The sequence below is a fragment of the Oncorhynchus tshawytscha genome, linkage group LG26 (genome assembly GCF_018296145.1).
Source record: "Oncorhynchus tshawytscha isolate Ot180627B linkage group LG26, Otsh_v2.0, whole genome shotgun sequence".
NCBI lineage: Eukaryota > Metazoa > Chordata > Actinopteri > Salmoniformes > Salmonidae > Oncorhynchus > Oncorhynchus tshawytscha.
In genome coordinates, this window is record NC_056454.1 from 28464027 (window position 1) to 28487967 (window position 23941).

General features: G+C 40.8%; 1 protein-coding gene across 5 annotated transcripts in view; it reads right to left on the minus strand.

Annotated features, from left to right (window-relative positions):
- LOC112225497 (M-phase phosphoprotein 8) overlaps positions 1-23941 on the minus strand; it is a 39467-nt gene that overhangs the window by 8062 nt on the left and 7464 nt on the right. For 2 of the 5 annotated variants that reach the window (XM_024389509.2, XM_024389508.2), the window contains exons 3-9: positions 22273-23238; positions 22074-22161; positions 20040-20276; positions 17663-17785; positions 15725-15813; positions 4546-6808; positions 1485-4306 (exon numbers count right to left, since the gene is read on the minus strand). In XM_024389509.2, the coding sequence (XP_024245277.1) occupies positions 2928-4306; positions 4546-6808; positions 15725-15813; positions 17663-17785; positions 20040-20276; positions 22074-22161; positions 22273-23238 (5145 nt within the window). In that variant the 3' untranslated portion in view covers positions 1485-2927. Of the gene's footprint in view, positions 1-1480; positions 4307-4545; positions 6809-8144; positions 8558-15724; positions 15814-17662; positions 17786-20039; positions 20277-22073; positions 22162-22272; positions 23239-23941 lie in introns of those variants that run through there. The other 3 variants (XR_006080023.1, XM_024389512.2, XM_024389511.2) reach the window with 3 other exon arrangements.

Consider the following 23941-nt stretch of genomic DNA (forward strand, 5'->3'; position numbering starts at 1 on the left):
AGTCATGTGAAATCCATAGATAAGGGCCAAATGAATTTACTTCAATAGAATGATTTCCTTTTATGAACTATAACGCTGAGAAATATTTGAAATTGTTGCATTTATATCTTCGTTCAGTACATATAAAAATAACTACTGATACATATCGGTAGCTAGGAATACTAGCTAACGTTAATGACGAGTAAAATATCCATGATAAACTCAACCATGCTTCAAAAGCAATTGAATGTGGATAGTGTATGTGTCATGTATTTATAACTCATTTATAATACTTAAACATTTTCAAAAGGAGCTGGTGGTCTGGGTCTTCATCTGAAGATACTAATTCAAGAACAGCCAAAGAAACATTCGTAATGTATTTGGTGGATTTTAAGCAGCTCAAACCATACTCTTAGCTGGGCACAAATGTAGTACGTAAACCCCGGGCTCCAGACTAACATTTGTCCACTGGTGGCACTAACTTTTTCAGTTGGTGGCACCAACCCATAATTTGGTCTCACCCCCCCAAAAAAATGCATTTTATAAAGTCAGTCATAGTGTTTTATTAAGACGTGTAATAGACTACAGAGATGCTATTCAAGATATACAGTCCATTTGGAAAGTACTCAGGGCCCTTGACTTTTTCCATATTTTGTTACGTTACAGCCTTATTTTAAAATGGATTAAATATTTATTTTTTTTACTCATCAACACACACCACTCCATAGTGAAAATTGTGGAAACAGATTTTTAGAAATGTTAGTAAATGTATATATAAAAAATAAAAAAACAAATACCTTAATTACGTAAGTATTCAGACCCTTTGCTATGAGACACGAAATTGAGCACAGGTGCATTCTGTTTCCATTGAACATCCTCAAGATGTTTCTACAACAGTTGACAGTGCATGTCAGAGCAAAAACCAAGAGGCCGAAGGAATTGTCTGTAGAGCTCTGAGATAGGATTGTGTCGGGGCACAGATCTGGGGAAGGGTACCAAAAAAATGTCTGCAGCATTGAAGGTCCCCAAGAACACGATTTGGAAAGGCAACACTCCAACATGAACTTTCAACTGTAGGACCTTATATAGACAGGTGTGTGCCTTTCCAAATCATGTCCAATCAATTGAATTTACCACAGGTGGACTCCAATAAAGTTGTAGAAACATCAAGGATGATCAATGGAAACAGGATGCACCTGAGCTCAATTTCGAGTTACGTAAATAAGGTATTCCTGTTTTTTTCCCCCTTCCATTTAAAAACATTTCTAAAAAACAGTTTTTGCTTTGTCATTATGGGGTATTGTACATATATTTATGAGGAATTTTTTAAATTTCATCCACTTTAGAAAAAGTTTGTAATGTAACAAAATGGAGGAAAAAAGTCAAGGTGTCTTAATACTGGGCTCCCGAGTGGCGCAGCGGTCTAAGGCACTGCATCTCAGTGCTAGAGGTGTCACTACAGCAGACACCCTGGTTCGAATCCAGGCTGTATCACATCCGGCCGTGATTGGGAGTCCATTGGGCGGCGCACAATTGGCCCAGCGGCGTCCGGGGTAGGCCGTCATTGTAAATAAGAATTTGTTCTTTATTAACTGACTTGCCCAGTTAAATAAAATAAAAAAGCTCAATAACCAATGTTCATTTTGTGCACCGCTCCGTATCACAAAGCCATATCAAATCGCTTGTTTGTAAAATAGTTGCTCCAGAGCTCAATATTGAGAAATAAAAATGATACCTACAGACAGGGACTACAGTAGTTGCTTCCAATGCTGTGTTTTTATCGCAATTGCATTTTGAAATGTTATACAATGAGAAACAATATTTTTCTCCCAGAGAGGAGAGCGGTTTGCTCATCACATCAGCAGTCCCCAGTGAAATAGGCAGAGGGACAGACGTTTACATTACAGGAATGATGAGGATATTGCTCTTTACGGTTTGACCAAATCATGGTTTTAGCTGCCCCCCAAAATAGGAAGCTTTGAGTGAGGTGACAATGTAGAATGTGCAGCTCGCACCGATGCGATCATGTTTTTTTTCTTGCACAGCCAAGTCAAATGGTTGCAAAATGCGACTAAATGGTCAGTCTGGGGCCATGAAACCCGTTCATACCGCACATCTACTAAAAATAACCTGCTAAATTCCCAGGTATGCTGGTCAGTTGCTTTAACTCAAAACCTAACCTACACATATACATTAGCTACACATACAACGGTACAGGCAAGAATACACATAAAAGATTTTATACATCTGGATCCAGATCCATTTGATGAAAGTAACGGATAACAGTAATGTGATCAAAAAAAGTATGGTCATCAGATTAACTGTCTAGGTTTGCACTACTTTTTCCCTCTATGAAGAAAACAAAACATTCACTGTACTTGGTACATGTTATCTATGCATGTGGAGCATATATTTCAGTCAGTTATCTTGGGCATTTTTATGCAACATGGGTCTTACGGAAACATAGGGTGCGTTTGGATTCCAAAAGTGCGTCCATGAGCCTTGTTGCTGTTGCTGACCCAGAAGATTCAGTTTGACAGGTTTTATATAAAAGGATCATTGGAATTGTTAAATATACCTTTTTTAGTTTGAGTCCATCTTTACTTGCCTCCTCTCGCCATGGTTGCAAATATGAGACCTTTACCAAAGGACTGAGTTTTGGCGCCACATAATACACTGTGCCAAGGACATTTTACAATTCAAAAGAAGTTCTGAAAATTCCCTTATCGACTAAACAAGTTCATGCATAATGTCACTATGTAGTTGCTACAGATACTTCAATGAATAAAGTAGGTAGTGGTATGATTCAAATTCGACTTAATTCTTGCTTTATGTCATAAAGTGAGATCAGAGTGAGCCAGGATGGTCAGATTAAATCAAAAGCAATCCTTTTCTCCTTTCTCCATCCTTGCTTACCTTGAACCCTGGGAGGTTCTAGTTCAAGGTAATCACAAGGACAGATAAACAGGAGGCTCTTCTGGAAGTCCCAACAGCACCCCTGATTTCTGATGCACCCCTGATTTCTGATGCACCCCTGGATTCTGTTGCACCCCTGGATTCTGTTGCACCCCTGGATTCTGTGTATATGGACTTAGTTTCTCATGGTCCATGTTTTGTTTGCCTGAACTATGCCTCCTGCACATAGTCTTTAATGTGTTATGCACATAGTTTTTTACATCTTTCCATGTCCTGCCTTGCAGAGCTGGTTCAGCTGCAAGACATGCATCACATTCCTTTTTACCTGGAATCTTCATCAGTTTAGTGAAGTCTCCTAGCTGCCGCCTGACCGCAGCCTGAGCCTCATTACTCCATATCTTCTGTTTCCTTGGTGTTGCCACAGGACCTGCCTCTAGACCCTCCTCTTGACCCTGTGCAGGTACTGTCATTGTTCCACCAACCCAGTCCTTAGCACTCTTAGCCTCTATTGTTTCTTTTTCTTTCTTTGCCAATCCTTTCTTTGTCTGTTTTGTGGGGTCCACTCTTGTAAGGCCATTCTTTCGTTTTATAGATTTTACTGTGTTGTGCACATAGTTTTTGATGTCCCTCCATGTCCTGTCTCTTAGAGCTGGTTCATTGTGCAGGCAAACTTCACAGTCTCGTTTACCTGGAACCTCCATCATTGAGATAAAGTGTCCCATCTGACGGTTCACCGCAGCCTTAGCTGCATCGCTCCACATCCTCTGTTTCCACACTGTGCCCGACTTACCTGTCCCCACAGAACCTGTCCCCACAGGAACTGCACCCGCAGGCACTGCCCCGACAGGAAGTGTCTGTGTTGGAAGCGTCTGGGCAGGAAGTGTCTGCGCATGAAGTGTTGGTATAATAACTGTACGTGCTGGAAGTGTTTGAGCTGGAAGTGTCTGCGCAGCATATGTTCCAGCAGGATATGACCTCACAGGATTCATCCCTGAAGAAAATGATCTAGCAGGAGATGAGAGGTCATAAGGACTTGCAGGACATGCATTTGCAAGTTGTGTTTTTTCAGTACATGACCTTGCATCATGCGTCTCTGCTAGGTATGTCCCTGAAGCATATGAAGCTACTCGATAGGTCTCTGCAGGATGTGTCACAGTAGGATATGAACTTGCAGGATTTATCCCGGTAGGATATGCCCTTGCAGAATCTGTCCCTGCAGAATATGACCTCGGAGAATGTGATCCTGAAGGATATGACTTCGAAGGATAAGTCCCAGCATGATATGACCTTAAAGGCTGTGACCCTACAGTATATGACTTCGCTGAATATGTCCCTGTAGGATATGATGACCCAGTGGGATATGTGCCAGAAGGATATGTCCTTGCAGAATCTGTCCCTGCTGGATATGTCCCTATGAAATTAATACATACAGAAGAAAAGGATTCATGAATGTGCCATTATGATATATTGTTTAGAGGAACAGAGCAAATACTATAGGGTAATAAGTTGCAAGCTTCTCAAAAATGTAGCTCTAGCAAAAATGGAAAATGGCACAAAACATCATTAATTGGGATTTTTCAACTGAACATTTAACCCTTGAAACTAAATGAAAATGTTGTCCAAATACTCTCCAAAGCAACAGATACTCACCATATGTAGGTGAAACAATCCTTTCCTCAGATGGTCCTGGAATTACCACTGGAACCTGATCCATTGCAAGCAGCAATTTGCTGATTTCTGCTAGATGTGCTGCGTTTTCAGACAGTCTGTAGTACTCTTTGTGGACCTGGGTGTCATGTCCGAATAATTTTGCCACCTGATCCAATTCACTTTCATTTAAGTTCAGAATTTGGCAATGGATAGCAACCTCTTTCCTCACTGTAGCATGGATCAGACTTTCAGGATTCTTTGCATCACACGCACGTGCAAATTTCCTCAAACAGTCAGACCCTCTGACGTAGCTTGCTGCATCTGGGCTCCGTGCAAAGACATAAGGGTTGTCCTTTGACACACCAACCTTGTCTCGGTTTGCAATTAGGATCTCAAGAGATGAGATCATCCTCGCCGTTAGTAGGACCGGCATTGTTCTACCATTTTTGCCTTCTATTTCCACCCTGGTTAATTTGTCGTCACCAAGCTCCTGTTCCAGCCTTGAGAGGCTATTGAAAATGTCTGCACTAGCTGGAGATTTCTTTCTGTTTGTGTACGTTTCCAACAGCATTTTCGCAACCTCTCCTGTCCTTTTTCTGTTGAAGAGAGCTATTTCGGCAAGAAGAGTTTCATTGAGCTTTTTCCAGACAGCGTTGGTGGGGCTCTCGAGCAATTCTCTCTTTGCTGTGTCCTCTGCAACCTTGAGAAACTTCTGAAGTTTAATCAAATCCTCAGTTAGTGAAGTCACATCAACTTCATCACACTGAGGGACATCACTCAGGGACAAACCGGAAAAACAGTTATTCCAATTGTTTTCAAGCAGCTCAATGAACCTTTTGGCTTGTGCCTCTGCCTCACGGTCCTCTGTCATACGACTCTCCCCAAAAGCTATCTCAGTAGCTCTTTTCAAGGAATAGCCAATCTTTAAAGCAAGAGATGGGGTCTTGTACCTGTCAGAGGTAGGGTCATGACCACTCATTTTCCTGGCAGCATGAACAGCCAATTTAAATTTGGATGGTACACATACGTCATGCAGATATTGGACACCACAGTCCATCTCATTTACAGTAAGTACAAATCTAGCCAATTCCCTCATTTTTGAACTAATATAAGTAAACTGTGACTTGGCATGGCCATGCTTTGCAGATAATGCATTGCCATATTTACATATCAGGGGATCATTTTTGATGTGGCATTGAATGTCATCTTGATTCATATTGTGTATTATTTCTTCACATCCTCCAGTAGAGTAGACAGGCAGTGGAAGAAGTCGAGAGGACGCAGCCTGGACCCGCACTCTTTTTCCTCCCCTCTTTTCATCTTGTCCTTTTCTGGCTTTACATGAGCCCTCATGCTTCCATAAATCTATTTTGTTGAAAAAAGCTAAGCAGTGTTGGCAGGGCAGGTAGTCACGCACAGAAACACCATTGTAAGAGGGTCTTTTCTTTGTGACAATTTCTCCATCTCCACTTTGAAGAACTTCCAAGTTGTGTAGATAGTTGCCTTTGTTACGGAGTTGGTCAAGCAAAAGAGACCTGATTTTGGAGAGTTTAGGGAAGCTGATAGCATGAGCGACAGCTGCTTCTTCTGCATGCATCCTTTCTAAATGTCTTGCAATTTTGTGGTGTGGTTCATTGCAATACAGGCAGAAGTACTTTTTGTCCCATTTTCTTTTACCATCATCTGTCATACTACATGTGCTGACTGTCATTTTTGTGCTAGAACGTAAGTTTGATCTCGTACCTTTCCGTGGCACACATTTTTTGCGGCAAGGTTTTTTAGCTTGTGAGGTTTTTTGAAGGGACTGCTCAGATACATTATTATCGCAGGAGCTTTCTGCTTTAGATGGAAGAGGATCTGACCCACTAGGGACATTTGAATCCAGTCTTTGTCCTTCTACCTCATCACCTGAACTGTTCTCGTCGTCACTTGAACTGCTCTCTTCAGCACAATTCTTTATGTCACATAAAGCTCTCTCCATGTCACATAAAGTCTGCACCACATCACATGAAGTATTCTCTTCATTACGTGAAGGATTCTCTTCATCGTGTGAAGGATTCTCTTCATCGTGTGAAGGATTCTCTTCATCGTGTGAAGGATTCTCTTGCTTGTGTAAATTATTCCCTTTGTATAGAGGACTCCTCTCACGGTGAGGATTATCTGCTGCACATAAAGGCCTCTCTTCATTATCACTTAAACTCTTCTTTTCCTCATTTAAATGCTTCTCTTTGCCACTTAAACTCTTCTGTTCAACAGTGCATGCCTGTAAAAGAACAAGTAAACGTAAGATTCATAAGACCTTATGATGCATTTTGTTTAAAATGTATGAAAAGTGGGACGTACAATTTTGGGGGAAAAGCACAAGTAGCTTCAAAGCTTTTGCAAGTTAGTATTTAGCTTGTGGCAAAGAGTAATTTGGTTAACTATACTATCATACTAGACATCTGGGGTCCTCTGACCCGTTTCATACGGGTGAAAACCACATAGTATTGCTCATTAAAAACACACGTGCGGTACACATTGTGAGTCATTCAAATGATTGCCTAGGAGCACCTCAACAATGCTCTCAAACTTTAATCACAGTCAAGCGAGAATCAATGCAATGGTTACACAGCACCAAACCGTGTAGACTTTGTATTCTTCCATAATAAAAACCACATGTGACTCATTCAAGGAACAGTTTATGGCTTTATTGTATTAAGCAGCGAACTACACCGTTTTCACATTGTAAATATGTCTGACGAGGAATTAATATTGTGATGTCAGATGAGATGCTGCATGGAGACCATGAAGGTACAGAAAAGAAAAATGCCATGCAACTAGGCCTACATTTAGCCAGTGACTTTTTTTCTAATTCTCCATATATTCTGTATTTTGTAAATGGTGGGTGATTTGTGTGTGTTTTCACAAATAAGACCGGAATAAGACCCTAAAGCGTTTGGAAGCCTATACAAATGAAAAACAAACCCAGCTTCCAACTTAATTCTGGTACTTGCCCAACAGGTACCAGTTGCAGCAGTAAGTTTGAGAAATATAATTCTTTCTATTCTCTTAAAAGCAGGAGGGTACTACATTTATATAAAAGTGTCCTTAAAAACACTTGATTGGACCGTAAATAATACTATTGTGTCCTTATAATTGCACATCAAGTAAAGAAGACTATAATTAACAACCCAAACAAAAGCATACTGTAACTGGGCAAGTATTAGTAACCTGTAATTTGTAAATAAATGTTTTGTTAAAATGGTAGATGTTAAACAGTGGTACATTTGAAACGGTAAAGAAAGGCTTTTCCACAGAATACATGCTTATGGCAGTAGTTTGTTAAAACGGTGAACAAAGGCTTTGATCTATTAATATTATTTATATTGTACACAAAGACAACAGTATGGCAAAAGCTGAAATGTGTTACCAATATTGTAATGATTGACTCAATTAACCTTTTTTCCTTTTAGCTTGGGGCTATTCATTGTTGTCGATAATGATGAGTGAAACGCAGCAGCATTTTTACATGCTCTGCGGTGGTACAAGAATACCTTTCTGAAGGCATTACTGTACCTGAGGCAAAGGTTGTATTTTATAGCTTCTTGTGAACTAACCTTTTGCTCATCATGTCCATTGTCTGTAAATGAGAAGATCATAACCGCCTTAGATCACTCTAGAAATGCAAAAAACACTCAAAAACATTCAAATCAATGTAAAGCTCGGATTTATTAATTTCCAGGCATCAAGTTGGAGAAACAATTTATGAAGTATGATGGCCATTTTTTTTTTATACCAACGCAATAAACAATTTAAAACTGCATTTTCCTATTCAAGCTTCAAACATCTTTACAAAACCATCTGTAGATCCATTAGGCTAAATTAATAACGGAGTATTTTAATGGCATAATCTGCTTACCTTTGTTGGCTCACTGGTCCTCAATGGATGCAGTCAGCTGGTATTGCAGTCGGATTCTCTCCTCGCAATCAATGTCCTGGTATTCAACCTCTGCATGCCATTACTGGCTCTCATGTTTTATGCAATCTTTAATTATTAAACTGCATTATAATTTGATCAGAGTAGATAAGTTGATCAAGTTGTATCTATCTTTGAATGAGACTTGCAAAATAAAAAAAATAAAATTCTACACTTATGCACAAATGTAATTAAAAGCAGCAATCTGTAACTTTCATTCCCAGTCATTCCTACTGACCTTCCAGTCATTTCTGGAATAAAAGTGACATATTGTGGTTTTAATTGAGTAATGCATTATGACACTTATGTACACTACCGGTCAAAAGTTTTAGAACACCTACTCATTCAAGCGTTTTTCTTTATTTTACTATTTTCGACATTGTAGAATAATAGCGACGACATCAAAACTATGAAATAACACATATGGAATCATGTAGTAACCAAAAAAAAAGAAGTGTTTAACAAATCAAAATACACTGCTCAAAAAAATAAAGGGAACACTTAAACAACACAATGTAACTCCAAGTCAATCACACTTCTGCGAAAATCAAACTGTCCACTTAGGAAGCAACACCGATTGACAATAAATTTCACATGCTGTTGTGCAAATGGAATAGACAACAGGTGGAAATTATAGGCAATTAGCAAGACACCCCCAATAAAGGAGTGGTTCTGCAGGTGGTGACCACAGACCACTTCTCAGTTCCTATGCTTCCTGGCTGATGTTTTGGTCACTTTTTAATGCTGGCCGTGCTTTCACTCTAGTGGTAGCATGAGACGGAGTCTACAACCCACACAAGCGGCTCAGGTAGTGCAGCTCATCCAGGATGGCACATCAATGCGAGCTGTGGCAAGAAGGTTTGCTGTGTCTGTCATCGTAGTGTCCAGAGCATGGAGGCGCTACCAGGAGACAGGCCAGTACATCAGGAGACGTGGAGGAGGCCGTAGGAGGGCATCAACCCAGCAGCAGGACCGCTACCTCCGCCATTGTGCAAGGAGGAGCAGGAGGAGCACTGCCAGAGCCCTACAAAATGACCTCCAGCAGGCCACAAATGTGCATGTGTCTGCTCAAACGGTCAGAAACAGACTCCATGAGGGTGGTATGAGGGCCCGACATTCACAGGTGGGGGTTGTGCTTACAGCCCAATACCGTGCAGGACGTTTGGCATTTGCCAGAGAACACCAAGATTGGCAAATTCGCCACTAGCGCCCTGTGCTCATCACAGATGAAAGCAGGTTCACACTGAGCACGTGACAGAGTCTGGAGACGCCGTGGATAACGTTCTGCTGCCTGCAACATCCTCCAGCATGACCGGTTTGCCGGTGGGTCAGTCGTGGGGTGGCATTTCTTTGGGGGGCCGCACAGCCCTTCATGTGCTCGCCAGAGGTAGCCTGACTGCCATTAGGTACTGAGATGAGATCCTCAGACCCCTTGTGAGACCATATGCTGGGACAACATGTCTTGCTCCATCCACCAACGCCACGTTGCACCACAGACTGTCCAGGAGTTGGCGGATGCTTTAGTCCAGGTCTGGGAGGAGATCCCTCAGGAGACCATCCGCCACCTCATCAGGAGCATGCCCAGGCGTTGTAGGGAGGTCATACAGGCACGTGGAGGCCAAACACACTACTGAGCCTCATTTTGACTTGTTTTAAGGACATTACATCAAAGTTGGATCAGCCTGTAGTGTGGTTTTCTACTTTAATTTTGAGTGTCACTCCAAATCCAGACATCCATGGGATGATCAATTTGATTTCCATTGATAATTTGTGTGTGATTTTGTTGTCAGCACATTCAACTATGTAAAGAAAAAAGTATTTAATAAGGATATTTCATTCATTCAGATCTAGGATGTGTTATTTTAGTGTAGGATGTGTTATTTTTTTAGCAGTGTATATTTTATATTTGAGATTCTTCAACCCTTTGCCCGAATGACAGCATTGCACACTCTTGGCACTCTCAACCAGCTTCACCTGGAATGCTTTTCCAACAGTCTTGAAGGAGTTCTTGCATATGCTGAGCACTTGTTGGCTGCTTTTCCTTCACTCTGCGGTCCGACTCACCCCCAAACCTTCTCAATTTGGTTGAGGTCAGGGGATTGTGGAGGCCAGGTCATCTGATGCAACACTCCATCACTTTCCTTCTTGGTCAAATAGCCCTTACACAGCTTGGAGGTGTATTGGGCCATTGTCCGGTTGAAAACAAATGATAGTGGGACTAAGGCCACACCAGATTGGATGGCGTATTACTGCAGAATGCTGGTTAAGTGTGCCTTGAATTATAAATAAATCACAGACAGTGTCAACAGCAAAGCACCTCCACACCATAACACCTCCTCCATGCTTTACAGTGGGAAATACACATGCAGAGTTCATCTGTTCACCCACACCACGTCTCACAAAGACACGGCGGTTGGAACCAAAAAATGTCTCCAATTTGGACTCATCAGACCAAAGGACAGATTTCCACCAGTCTAATGTCCATTTCCCGTGTTTCTTGACCCAAGCAAGTCTCTTCTTATTGGTGTCCTTTAGTAGTGGTTTCTGTGCAGCAATTCGACCATGTAGGCCTGATTCACACAGTCTCCTCTGAACAGGTGATGTTGAGATGTGTCTGTTACTTGAACTTGAGGTATTTACTTGGGCTGCAATTTCCAAGGCTGGTAACTCTGGGTCTTCCATTCCTGGGGCGGTCCTCATGAGAGCTAGTTTCATCACAGCGCTTGATGGGTTTTGCGACTGCACTTGAAGAAACATTAAAAGTTATTTAAATTTTCCGTGTCTGAAGTTTTCCATGTCTGAAAGTAATGAACTGTCATTTCTCTTTGCTTATTTGAGCCGTTCTTGCCATAATATGCACTTGGTCTTTTAACAAATAGGGCCATCTTCTGTATACCCCCTACCTTGTCACAACACAACTGATTGGCTCAAATGCATTAAAACGTATGGCTGCAGGGGCAGTATTGAGTAGCTTGGATGAAAGGTGCCCAGAGTAAACGGCCTGCTCCTCAATCCCAGTTGCTAATATATGCATATTATTAGTAGTATTGGATAGAAAACACTGAAGTTTCTAGAACTGTTTGAATGATGTCTGTGAGTATAACATAACTCATATGGCAGGCAAAAACCCTGAGAATAAATCCAAACAGGAAGTGGGAAATCTGAGGTTGGTCAATTTTCAACCCAGCCCATATTGAATACACAGTGGGATATGGATAAAGTTGCACTTCCTTGGGCTTCCACTAGATGTCAACCGTCTTTAGAAACTTGAATGAGGCTTCTACTGTGTTGTGGAGCCGGATGGGAGCTCATTGAGTCAGTGGTCTGGCAGAGAGCCAGGTCCTGGTCACGCGCATTTCACATGATAGCGACCTGCGTTCCATGGCTTTCCTACAGACAATGGAATTGTCCGGTTGGAACGTTATTGAACTTTTATGATAACATCCTAAAGATTGATTCTATACATAGTTTGACAAGTTTCTTCAACCCGTAATATAACTTTTCGTCTGACGTTCGGATGGACCTGCACGAGTATTTGGATATGTGTAAAACAAAAGTAGCTACTTGGACATAAATAATGGACATTATCGAACAAATCAAGCATTTATTGTGGAACTAGGATCCCTGGGAGTGCATTCTGATGAAGATCGTCAAAGGTAAGGGAATATTTATAAAGTTTTTTTGAAATCTGACACAGCGGTTGCATTAACCTTTCTAGAGGAACCCCTCGACAAAATTCCGCTGAAAAGGCAGCACGCGAAATTCAAAAATACTTTTTAGAAATATGTAACTTTCACACATTAACAAGTCCAATACAGGAAATTCAAGATAAACATCTTGTTAATTTACCCGTGTCCTATTTCAAAAATGCTTTACAGCTAAAGCACAACATATGATTATGTTAGATCACCGCCAAGTCGAAAAAACACAGCCATTTTTCCAGCCAAAGATAGGACTAACAAAAAGCAGAAATATCGATAAAATTAATCATTAACCTTTGATGATCTTCATCAGATGACACTCATAGGACATCATGTTAGACAATACATGTATCTTTTGTTCGATAATGTGCATATTTATATTTAAAAAATCTCAGTTTACATTGGTGCCTTACGTGCAGTAATGTTTGATTCCAAAACTTCCAGTGATGTTGCAGAAATACTCATAATAAACATTGATAAAAGATAGTGTTATTCACAGAATTAAAGATAACTTCTTGCATCGAGCAATCCCGTATCCGGGAGCGTAATCATAGCCTCAAGCTCATTACCATAACGCAACGTTAACTATTCATGAAAGTCGCAAATGAAATGAAATAAATATATTGGCTCACAAGCTTAGCCTTTTGGTAACAACACTGTCATCTCAGATTTTCAAAATATGCTTTTCAACCATAGCTACACAAGCATTTGTGTAAGAGTATTGATAGCTAGCATAGCATTAAGCCTAGCATTCAGCAGGCAACATTTTCACAAAAACAAGAAAAGCATTCAAATAAAATCTTTTACCTTTGAAGAACTTCGGATGTTTTCAATGAGGACACTCAATTAGATAGCAAATGTTCAGTTTTTCCAAAAAGATTATTTGTGTAGGAGAAATCGCTCCGTTTTGTTCATCACGTTTGGCGAAGAAAAAAAGAAAATTCAGTCATTACAACGCCGAACTTTTTTTCCAAATTAACTCCATAATATCGACAGAAACATGGCAAATGTTGTTTAGAATCAATCCTCAAGGTGTTTTTCACATATCTATTCGATGATAAATCATTCGTGGCTGTTTGGTTTCTCCTCTGAACCAAATGGAAAAATGCACGCAGCTGGAGATTACGCAATAATTTTGACGGAGGACACCAAGCGGGCACCTGGTAAATGTAGTCTCTTATGGTCAATCTTCCAATGATATGCCTACAAATACGTCACAATGCTGCAGACACCTTGGGGAAACGACAGAAAGTGTAGGCTCATTCCTGGCGCATTCACAGCCATATTGGAACACAGCGCATTCAAAATCTGGCGCACTTCCTGTATGAAATTTCATCTTGGTTTCGCCTGTAGCATTAGTTCTGTGGCACTCACAGACAATATCTTTGCAGTTTTGGAAACGTCAGAGTGTTTTCTTTCCAAAGCTGTCAATTATATGCATAGTCGAGCATCTTTTCGTGACAAAAACGGGAACGGTTTTCATCCAAAAATTTTAATAGCGTCCCCTAATGCATAACTGGTTAATGCAACCGCTGTGTCAGATTTCAAAAAAACTTTACGGAAAAAGCATAATCTGAGAACGGCGCTCAGAACCCAAAACAGCCAGAGGAATATCTGCCATTTTGGAAACAACAAAGTTAGAAACAACACCATAAATATTCACTTACCTTTGATGATCTTCATCAGAAGGCACTCCCAGGAATCCCAGTTTGACAATAAATGACTGATTTGTTCCATAAAGCTCCATAATTTATGTCCAAATAGACACTTGTTGTTAGAGTGTTCAGCCCAGTAATCCATCTTCATGAGGCGCGAGCATTTCATCCAGACAAATACTCGAAAAGTTCCGTAACAGCCCTTTAGAAACATGTCAAACGATGTACGGAATAAATAGTTAGGATGTTTTTAACATAAAACATCAATAATGTTACAACCGGAGTATTCCTTTGGCTTCAGAGAAGCACTGGAATGAGAGGTAACTCTGTTGGGAGCACGCGTCATGAGACCAAGGCTCTCTGCCAGACCACAGACTCAAAGAGGTCCCATGAGCCCCTCCTTTATAGTAGAATCCTCATTCAAGTTTCAAAAGACGGTTGACATCTAGTGGAAGCCCTAGGAAGTGCAACCTCATCCATATCTCAATGCGTTTTCGGTAGGCCAAGCTTCGAAAAACCACAAACCTCAGATGTCCCACTTCCTGGTTGGATTTTTCTCAGGTTTTCGCCTGCCATTTGAGTTCTGATATATTCACAGACATAATTCAAACAGTTTTAGAAACTTCAGAATGTTTTCTGTCCAATAATAATGATAATAATAATATGCATATATTAACACTCTGGGCACGCTATTCATCCAAAAGTGAAAATGCTGCCCCCTATCCCAAAAAGGTTAACGAGAGGTATATCTATATTTCCATGTCTAACAATTGTATTTATCAACATTTATAATGAGTATTTCTGTAAAATGATGTGGCTCTCTGCAATATCACCGGATGTTTTTGGAACTAGTGAACGTAACGCGCCAATGTATACTGAGATTTTTTTATATAAATATGAACTTTATCAAACAAAACATATGTATTGTGTAACATGAAGTCCTATGAGTGTCATCTAATGAAGATCATCAAATGTTAGTGATTAATTTAATCGCTTTTTGTGACTCCTCTCTTTGGCTGGATAAATGGCAGAATTTTTCTGTGAGTTGGTGGTGACCTAACAATCGTTTTTGGTGCTTTCGCTGTAAAGCCTATTTGAAATCGTACACTGTGGGATTAACAACAAGATTACATTTAAAATGGTATAAGATACATGTTCGAGGAATTTTAATTATGACATTTATTGTTTTGAATTTGGCGCCCTGCACTTTCACTGGCTGTTGTCATATCGATCCTGTTAACGGGATTGCAGCCCTAAGAAGTTTAATTAAGAAGGAAAAAATTTCCACAAATTAACTGTTAAGAAGGTACACCTGTTAATTGAAATGCCTGTCATCAAGGCAAAGGGTGACTATTTGAAGAATCTCAAATATAAGATCTATTTTGATTTGTTTAACACTTTTTTGGTTACTACATGATTCCATGTGTTATTCCATAGATTTGATGTCTTCACTATTTCTCTACAATGTAGAAAATAGTACAAATAAAATAAAAACCCTTGAATGAGTAGGTGTTCTAAAACTATTTACCGGTAGTGTAAATCCAATAGTTAACATAAACTTTAAAAGCGGATCTGTTGTCACCCAAGTTGGTTAATGTATGTAAACGTTTCAAAACCCGAGAACCAGGCTAAAGCTTGTGAGAAGAGTGTCCTCATTTGAATGAACTCACAAGTATGACCACACACATAGGCTACTTTAACAAAAGTTAAAACATCTTTATTTGACTAGTTGTGAAAAGTTACTGCTGAATAAATATGTGGAACAGCTGGGGATCCCCAAAGACAGGAGGGAAGCGGGGAGGAGAATGCTGGTGACAGGTACTCTGGGATTGGGCTAAAAATATTATTTAGAACACGGAACGTACCTCCTGGTCTAGATTGTAATCCTCTTTGGAATTGAGTGCAAGTTTCACAGACATGTAATCCCCGCTTTTCACTGCATCCCGCAGCTCACCTGAGGGACACACAGATTCACATCAGGAGTTGTCTACATCTATGTACATAGTGTGTGGAAGCGAGCGGTTCACGTACAACCGGTGTTGAGAGACCTCTGGGAAAACATGAGAGAGAGGGTAAGACAACATATTAAACTAACTTACTAGAGTGGTTGTGTCATAAACCCTCAAAGTTCCAGAATGGGGTGAAAATGGCAAATCCAAACCAGTCTAATTGGAATTAATGGCAGTAGAGGAATAATCCAGATTTTATTCATGCAGGAAAATAAAAGAAAGGCATGTGATACAGTTGAAGTCAGAAGTTTACATACACTTAGGGTGGAGTCATTAAAACTCGTTTTTCAACCACTCCACAAATTTCTTGTTAACAAACTATAGTTTTGGCAAGTCAGTTAGGACATCTACTTTGTGCATTTTCCAAGCGGCTGAAGGTACCACATTCATCTGTACAAACAATAGTGCGCAAGTATAAACACCATGGGACCACGGAGCAGTCATACCGCTCAGGAAGGAGACGCGTTCTGTCTCCTAGAGATTAACGTCCTTTGGTGCGAAAAGTGCAAATCAATCCTAGAACGACAGCAAAGGACCTTGTGAAGATGCTGGAGGAAACAGGTACAAAAGTATCTATATCCACAGTAAAACGAGTCCCTATATCAACATAACTTGAAAGGCCGCTCAGCAAGGAAGAAGCTACCGTTCCAGAATCGCCATAAAACAGCCAGACTACGGTTTGTAACTGCACATGGGGACAAAGATCATACTTTTTGGAGTATGTCCTCTGGTCTGATGAAACAAACACAGAATTTTTTGGCTATAATGACCATTGTTATGCAAGGAGGCCTACAAACCTGACTCAGTTACACCAGCTCTGTCAGGAGGAATGGGCTAAAATTCACCCAACTTATTGTGGGAAGCTTGTGGAAGGCTACCCAAAACGTTTGACCCAAGTTAAACAATTTATAGGCAATGCTACCAAATACTAATTGAGTGTATGTAAACTTCTGACCCACTGGGAATATGATGAAAGAAATAAAAGCTGATATAAATAACTCTACTATTATTCTGACATTTCAGTCTTAAAAAAAGTGGTGATCCTAACTGCCCTAAGACAGGGAATTTTTACTAGGATTCAATGTCAGGAATTGTGAAAAACTGAGTTTAAATGTATTTGGCTAAAGTGCATGTAAACTTCCGACTTCAACTGTATATCAGAAATTGTGTAATAGAATTAGTGTCAACCTAAAATTTTGTCATATAATTATAAATAGTTTATATGGGTTTTATACACATATTCTGTATAAATAGCATCCAAAATATATGTAAACAGACCATACATTTCTCAGTACTATTATATAACAGGGCTAGAGGCGTCACTAGAGACACCCTGGTTCGATTCCAGGCTGTATCACAAACAGCCATGATTGGGAGTGCCATAGGGCGGCGCACAAGTGGCTCAGCGTCGTCCGGGTTTGGCCGGTGTAGGCTGTCATTGTAAATAAGAATTTGTTCTTAACTGACTTGCCTACTTAAATAAAGGTTACATTGAAAAAAATTAAATACAATAATCAGTACATTTACAACTTGTCAAAGTCGTATAATCAACTGATTTCAGTCAGTGTATGGCTGTAGATTGACTGCATTGTTTGAATGGAATGTTGGCATATTGGCAGTTAATTTGTCAAATTAATGTAATCGTTCCTCTAAAACTGGTCTTTTAGCTAGCTTTTATCACAGCACTGGCAAACCATGGTTGACCAACTCCCTGACTAAAATGTCTGACCTTTTATACCACCATTTGAATGTTTATTCCCATTCTAATGTTCTAATTTTATGGTAGACACTTACTGGGAGATAGTGGTGGAGCAGAGAGAATCTCATCCTCTCCGTTCAAATGTTTCTGAAAGTCCTCCAGTGTCATCCAGTCCAAGTTGAGGTCCATTCCAAGGTTAAGAGAGGCTTGTCCTTTGTCTGTTAGTCACAAACCACATCAGTATTATTTCACATGGCCATTTGGAGGGCCTCTGTCCAGAAACAGCCCCTACTCCTAGATCTGAAAGGATTGGATAAGTGTAGTGCTGTGGCGGTCATGATGATTGTCATGCAAACAACTGCGGGTCTCATTGACCATTAATTATAATAAACACGTTTAGCATCTCCTGGTTTCCACACATAGCCTACAAGTCACTAATGCAGACAGTTGGAACATCTACATTTTAAAAAGTCAAATCAATTTAATATAGCCTACACCAACACAACAATTCCATTATTTATTTTAGACAGGTCTAAAGAAATATATGAAGAAAATGTAGCCTATTTCAGAAGAACAGAATAGCATATTCTGAGTTGTCCTGATGTTAGGCCCTGATCTGGCTATGCCATATGGCTGTGGGCTACACTAGCTCATTTAGCAGACAAGATTTGCTTAGAATTCCGTGGCATTATTTTATACTACAAAGAATACAATTGAACATAGCTAAATAAAATAGGACATTTTCTCCAAACGATTTCAGAGGGGGTGTGCAAAACAACGTCATCAGTAGCCTGCACTCGAATAGCGAATGGAGGTTACATGCGGCTACGTTTTAATATGCAAGCATAGGCAGCATGTCCATAAGGCTAGGGAAGCTTTTCCTGAAGTAAATTGCCCAAATTATATAGCCTAATTAGCCTACTCCTGTCTGCACACAGAAATAAAATCATTAAAAATAGGCTACTAAAGCATGATTTGGATCATTAGCTTCTTTTTTTTTTTTAAATAAGGTGTGGATTATTTTAAATAGTATTTCCTTCAGTCGGAAGGAAAGGCAGTATGCAATTTGGGCAGATTATTTTTGAGTTGTGACTGTCTGAAAAGAGGCCAAACCAGACATTGCAATATTTCAAAATACAATCACAGGAAAACATAGTTTGGAAAGCAAAGTTATTGCTGTAAAGAGAAGAAAATGAAAATACTAATGTATTTTAGTTATCAAAATCCTCAACTTAATATAGTGAACAACAGTATATCCTATTTTATTGGCACCAGACACTCTAATGTACTTGTTCTCTTGCTCAATTGTGCACCTGGGCCTCCCACTCCTCTTTCTATTCTGGATAGAGCCAGTTTGCACTGTTCTGTGAAGGGAGTAGTACGGTACACAGCGTTGTACGAGATCTTCAGTTTCTTGGCAATTTCTCACATGGAATAGCCTTCATTTCTCAGAACAAGAATAGACCGTTTCAGAAGAAAGTTCTTTGTTTCTGGCCATTTTGAGCCTTGTAATCCAACCCACAAATGCTTATGCCTCAGATACTCAACTAGTCTAAAGAAGGCCAATTTTATTGCTTCTTTAAATCAGCACAACAGTTTTCAGCTGTTAGCCTTTTAAAATGATAAACTTGGATTAGCTAACACAACATGTCATTGGAACACAGGAGTGGTGTTTGCTGATAATGGTTCTCTGTACGCCTATGTAGATAATCCATTAAGAATCAGCCTTTTCCTGCTACAATAGACATTTACAACATTAACAATGTCTACACTGTATTTCTGATCAATTTCATGTTATTTTAATGGACAAAAAAAGTGATTTTCTTTCAAAAACAAGGACATTTCTAAGTGACCCCAAACTTTTGAACGGTAGTGTATAATAAGTATTATATGTGTGAAATTATCATGGACCTGTCAGAACATAAATAGCGAATGGAGGAGGCTTTTCCCACGGTTCATTTTCAAGCCACTCCTGTTGTAAAGCAAATTAATGTGCTTAATATTAGGAAAGTAGAAAAATATATATAGTAGCCCTAGCTTAAAGAAAGCTGGTGAGATCCTCCTCTTTTAATAGAGGCCGCCATCAAAATTCTGTTTTCTCACACAATTGCATAGCCTATAGAAATGTTGCCGCAACATGAGTTCATGGGCTCTCACAAAGAGTTTGATTAGATTTTCAATTACATTGATGTCATAGTGATTAGAGGGACAATAGAGCGTTGAGTACCTGGCCATAAGTGACTGGCAGTGAGAAAGTTTGGTGGGCTATTAACGACCATCAGCCGCATCAGAGCAGTTTTGGAGAAGCCTAGTTACTGTGACTAAACAGTCACGTGGAATTTGGCTGCAGTCATGATTCGTGACCAGCCCTAGGATAGGTGTAAGCAATATGGTATTTTTGTAATGGATGCATGTCTACACTGAGTGTGTGTATGTGTGTTGACTTTTCCATGTGAGATGGTTGTGGCGTACCAGACTTGTCGGCGCTCTCCAAGGCGTCTTGATTGTCGTCGCAGGCGATGAAGAGGCGTGGCTCGCTGTCTTCCCTCCTCCTCCTCCTTCTGTCATCGTCCTGGGTCCTCCTCTCCAAGCGTTGAGCCTCTTCCCTCCGTTCATCTCCACCAAACTTTGACTTCTGGGCGGGTTCATCCTCTGCCTCCGCCTTGTCACTAGTCTCCACAGCAGCGGGGCTCTGACTGGGCCGAAATGCTATTAATTAGAGGAGAGGAACAAATAATGTTAGTTAAGTGAAAATAAACAAAAAGGTGGAATACGCAACAGGCATCATGTCAGTTAAAACGTCTTGGTTGAGTCACTATGTAGTGGCTGCGTCCACTACATTTATCGGTAATTCAATGAAAGCCCTATATAGCACTTGTCAAACTCATGCTACAGAGGGCAGAGTTGCTGCGGGTTTTTGCTTCTCCCTTGTACTTGATTGATTAATTAAGGTCACTAATTAGTAAGGAACTCCTTACCTGGTTGTCTAGGTCTTAATTGAAAGGAAAAAAACTTACAACCAGCTGACACTAGACCCTCCATGGAATGCGTTTTACACCCCTGCCAGATTGTTAAGCTTACACTATGGAATAGAGGTCGACCGATTATGATTTTTCAACGCTGATACCGATTATTGTAGGACCAAAAGGCCGATACCGATTGATGGGCCGATTTTAAAGAATGCTTTATTTGTAATAATGACACTTACAACAATACTGAATGAACACTTATTTTAACTTAATATAATAGATCAATAAAATCAATTTAGCCTCAAATAAATAATGAAACATGTTCAATTTGGTTTAAATATTGCAAAAACAAAGTGTTGGAGAAGAAAGTGAAAGTGCCATATGTGCTATGTAAGAAAGCTAACGTTTCAGTTCCTTGCTCAGAACATGAGAACATATGAAAGCTGGTGGTTCCTTTTAACATGAGTCTTCAATATTCCCAGGTAAGAAGTTTTAGGTTGTAGTTATTATAGGAATTATAGGACTATTTCCCTCTATACCATTTGTATTTCATTAACCTTTGACTATTGGATGTTCTTATAGGCACTTTAGTATTGCCAGTGTAACAGTATAGCTTCCGTCCCTCTCCTCGCTCCTCCCTGGGCTCGAACCAGCAACACCACGACAACATCCACCATCGAAGCAGCGTTACCCATGCAGAGCAAGGGGAACAACTACTAGAAGGCTCAGAGCGAGTGATGTTTGAAACGCTATTAGCGCACGCTAACTAGCTAGCCATTTCACTTCGGTTAGACTAGCCTCATCACGGGGGTTGATAGGCTTGAAGTCATAAACAGCGCACAACAAAGAGCTGCTGGCAAAACACCCGAAAGTGCTGTTTGAATGAATGTTTACGCGCCTGCTTCTGCCTACCACCACTCAGTCAGATACTTGTATGCTCAGTCAGATTATATGCAACGCAGGACACGCTAGTTAATATCTAGTAATATCATCAACCATAGTTGTAGTTAACTAGTGATTATGATTGATTGTTTTATATAAGATAAGTTTAATGCTAGCTAGCAACTTACCTTGGCTTACTGCATTAGCATAACAGGCAGTCTCCTTGTGCAGTGCAACGAGAGCGAGGCAGGTCGTTATTGCGTTGGACTAGTTAACTGTAAGGTTGCCAGATTGGATCCCCCGAGCTGACAAGGTGAAAATCTGTCGCTCTGCCCCTGAAGAAGTTTATTTAACCCACCGTTCCTAGGCCGTCATTGAAACTAAGAATGTGTTCTTAACCTCTCTGCGCACGGAACCCGGTAGCGGGCTGAAATTCGAAAACATACGGTGATCGCTACATAAATAGTCATATTAAACATTTATGAAAAATAACTGACTTTCCTAGTTAAATAAAAGGTATAAAAACATTTTTTTAAATCGGCGCCCAAAAATATTGATTTCCGATTGTTATGAAAACTTGAAATCGGCCCTAATTAAATCGGCCATTCCGATTAAACGGTCGACCTCTACAATGGAACCTTGTAACTCTTCTTACCGTCTTTATGTTTGGTCTTGTCTGGCTCTGGCTTCCGAGCAGGTGACTCCTTTGTCGGCTTGGTCCTTTTCTCAACTTTCCCTATGAGCTGAAATTTTTACAGAAATATATTTAAGATTTTACTTGAGGCAGCTTAAGATATGCTGAAAGCGTTGATTTACTAACCTCACTACATGTAGTGCAAAGCTGCTTGGTTTACCTTCAGTGGTTTAGTGTTCTCTGCAGGGGTGGGCTGGTGGACCATCTGTTTGCGGGGAACGCGGTCCTTGGCCTCACAGTTCAGCAGGAACTTCTCAAACAGGTTAGTGGAGGTGGCTGGTTCCTTATCCCCGCCCACTTCCTCTTTAGACTCCTCCTCTCGGGCCTTGCTGGTGCTGGCCCCTGCACCAGAGGAGGAAGAGGGGATTTTCAGTGGTGCAGAAGTTGCCTCCTGGCTTTTGCCCTTGGCCTTCTTGTGGACGTGGGCTGGGGTGTCGCTGGAGTCAGAGGTTGGTGTGGGCTCATCCCGGCTCTGGCTCTTGAAGGAGGCGAGGCTCTTGAGTTTTGCAAGGCCGCTTGTGGAGAGCGTGGGCGAAGTGGTTTCCGGCTTCTTGCCTTTCCTGTCCTGCAGCCTCAGGTCTGACTTTCCCTTCTTAATCTTGGGCTTGTCATCATTGCGAGACTTTTCAGTTGGTGTGGTATCATCCGTCTGGGACTCAGATGGCCCCTCGCTAAGCTCCTCTTCCAGGGGGGCGGTGGCCTCATCTTCAGTGGACTCCAGATCACCCCTTTGATCCTTCTTTGTCTTTTTCTTCTTCCCTTCCTCCATGTTATCTTTTTTCCTATGCTTTCCTCCTTCCTTGGACTTGTCCTTCCTGTGCTTCTTGGAGGGCACGGGGGCTTCTTCCTCATCAGATTCAACAAATCTCTTCTTGGAGTCTGACATCTTGGTATTGCGGCCCGGGGTCGGGGGAGGGGAAAGCTCCTCTTCATCAGACTCTGGTGCCGGACGAGGCCTGAAGTCCTCCTTGCGCTTGTCTTTCTTCTTTTTCCTCTTCTCCTTCGAGGGAAGTGCCTCTTCTTCTTGGGGCTTCTTCTTTTTCTTTTTCTTGACAGGCAGGTCTGTGGGCTTGTCTTTATCACTGTCAGAGTCGGCATCGAACACGTCACTCTTCATGGGCAACTTCTACAGAGAAGAAGGGACATTCACATCAGCCATAGAAAGTGATATCAGTTACTCAAATGTATACTGAACAAAAATATAAACGCAACATGCAACAATTTCAACGATTTTACTGAGTTACAGCCAATTAAAATACATTCATCAGGCCCTAATATATGGATTTCACATGACTGGGCAGGGGCGTAGCCATGGTTGGGCCTGGGAGGGCATAGGCCCACCCACTGGGGAGCCAGGCCCAGCCAATCAGAATTAGTTTTTCCCCCCAAAAAGGCTTTACTAGAGACAGAAATACTCCTCAGTTTCATTAACTGCCCGATCCAACAGGTCCTGGGCTGACGTGGTTACAAGTGGTCGGTTGGCCGGTTGGACGTCCTGCCAAATTCTCTAAAACGACATTAGGCGTCTTACGGTAGAGAAATGAACAGTACATTCTCTGGCAAAAGCTCTGGTGGACATTCCTACAGTCAGCATGCCAATTGAACGCTCCCTCAAAACTTGAGACATCTGTGGCATTGTGTTGTGTGACAAAACTGCACATTTGAGAGTGGCCTCATTACACAAGGTGCACCTGTGTAATGAGCATGCTGTTTAATCAGCTTCTTGGTATGCCACACCTGTCAGGTGGAAGGATTATCTTGGCAAAGGAGAAATGCTCACTAACAGGGAAACAAATTGGTGCACAAAATTGGAGAGAAATAATCTTTTA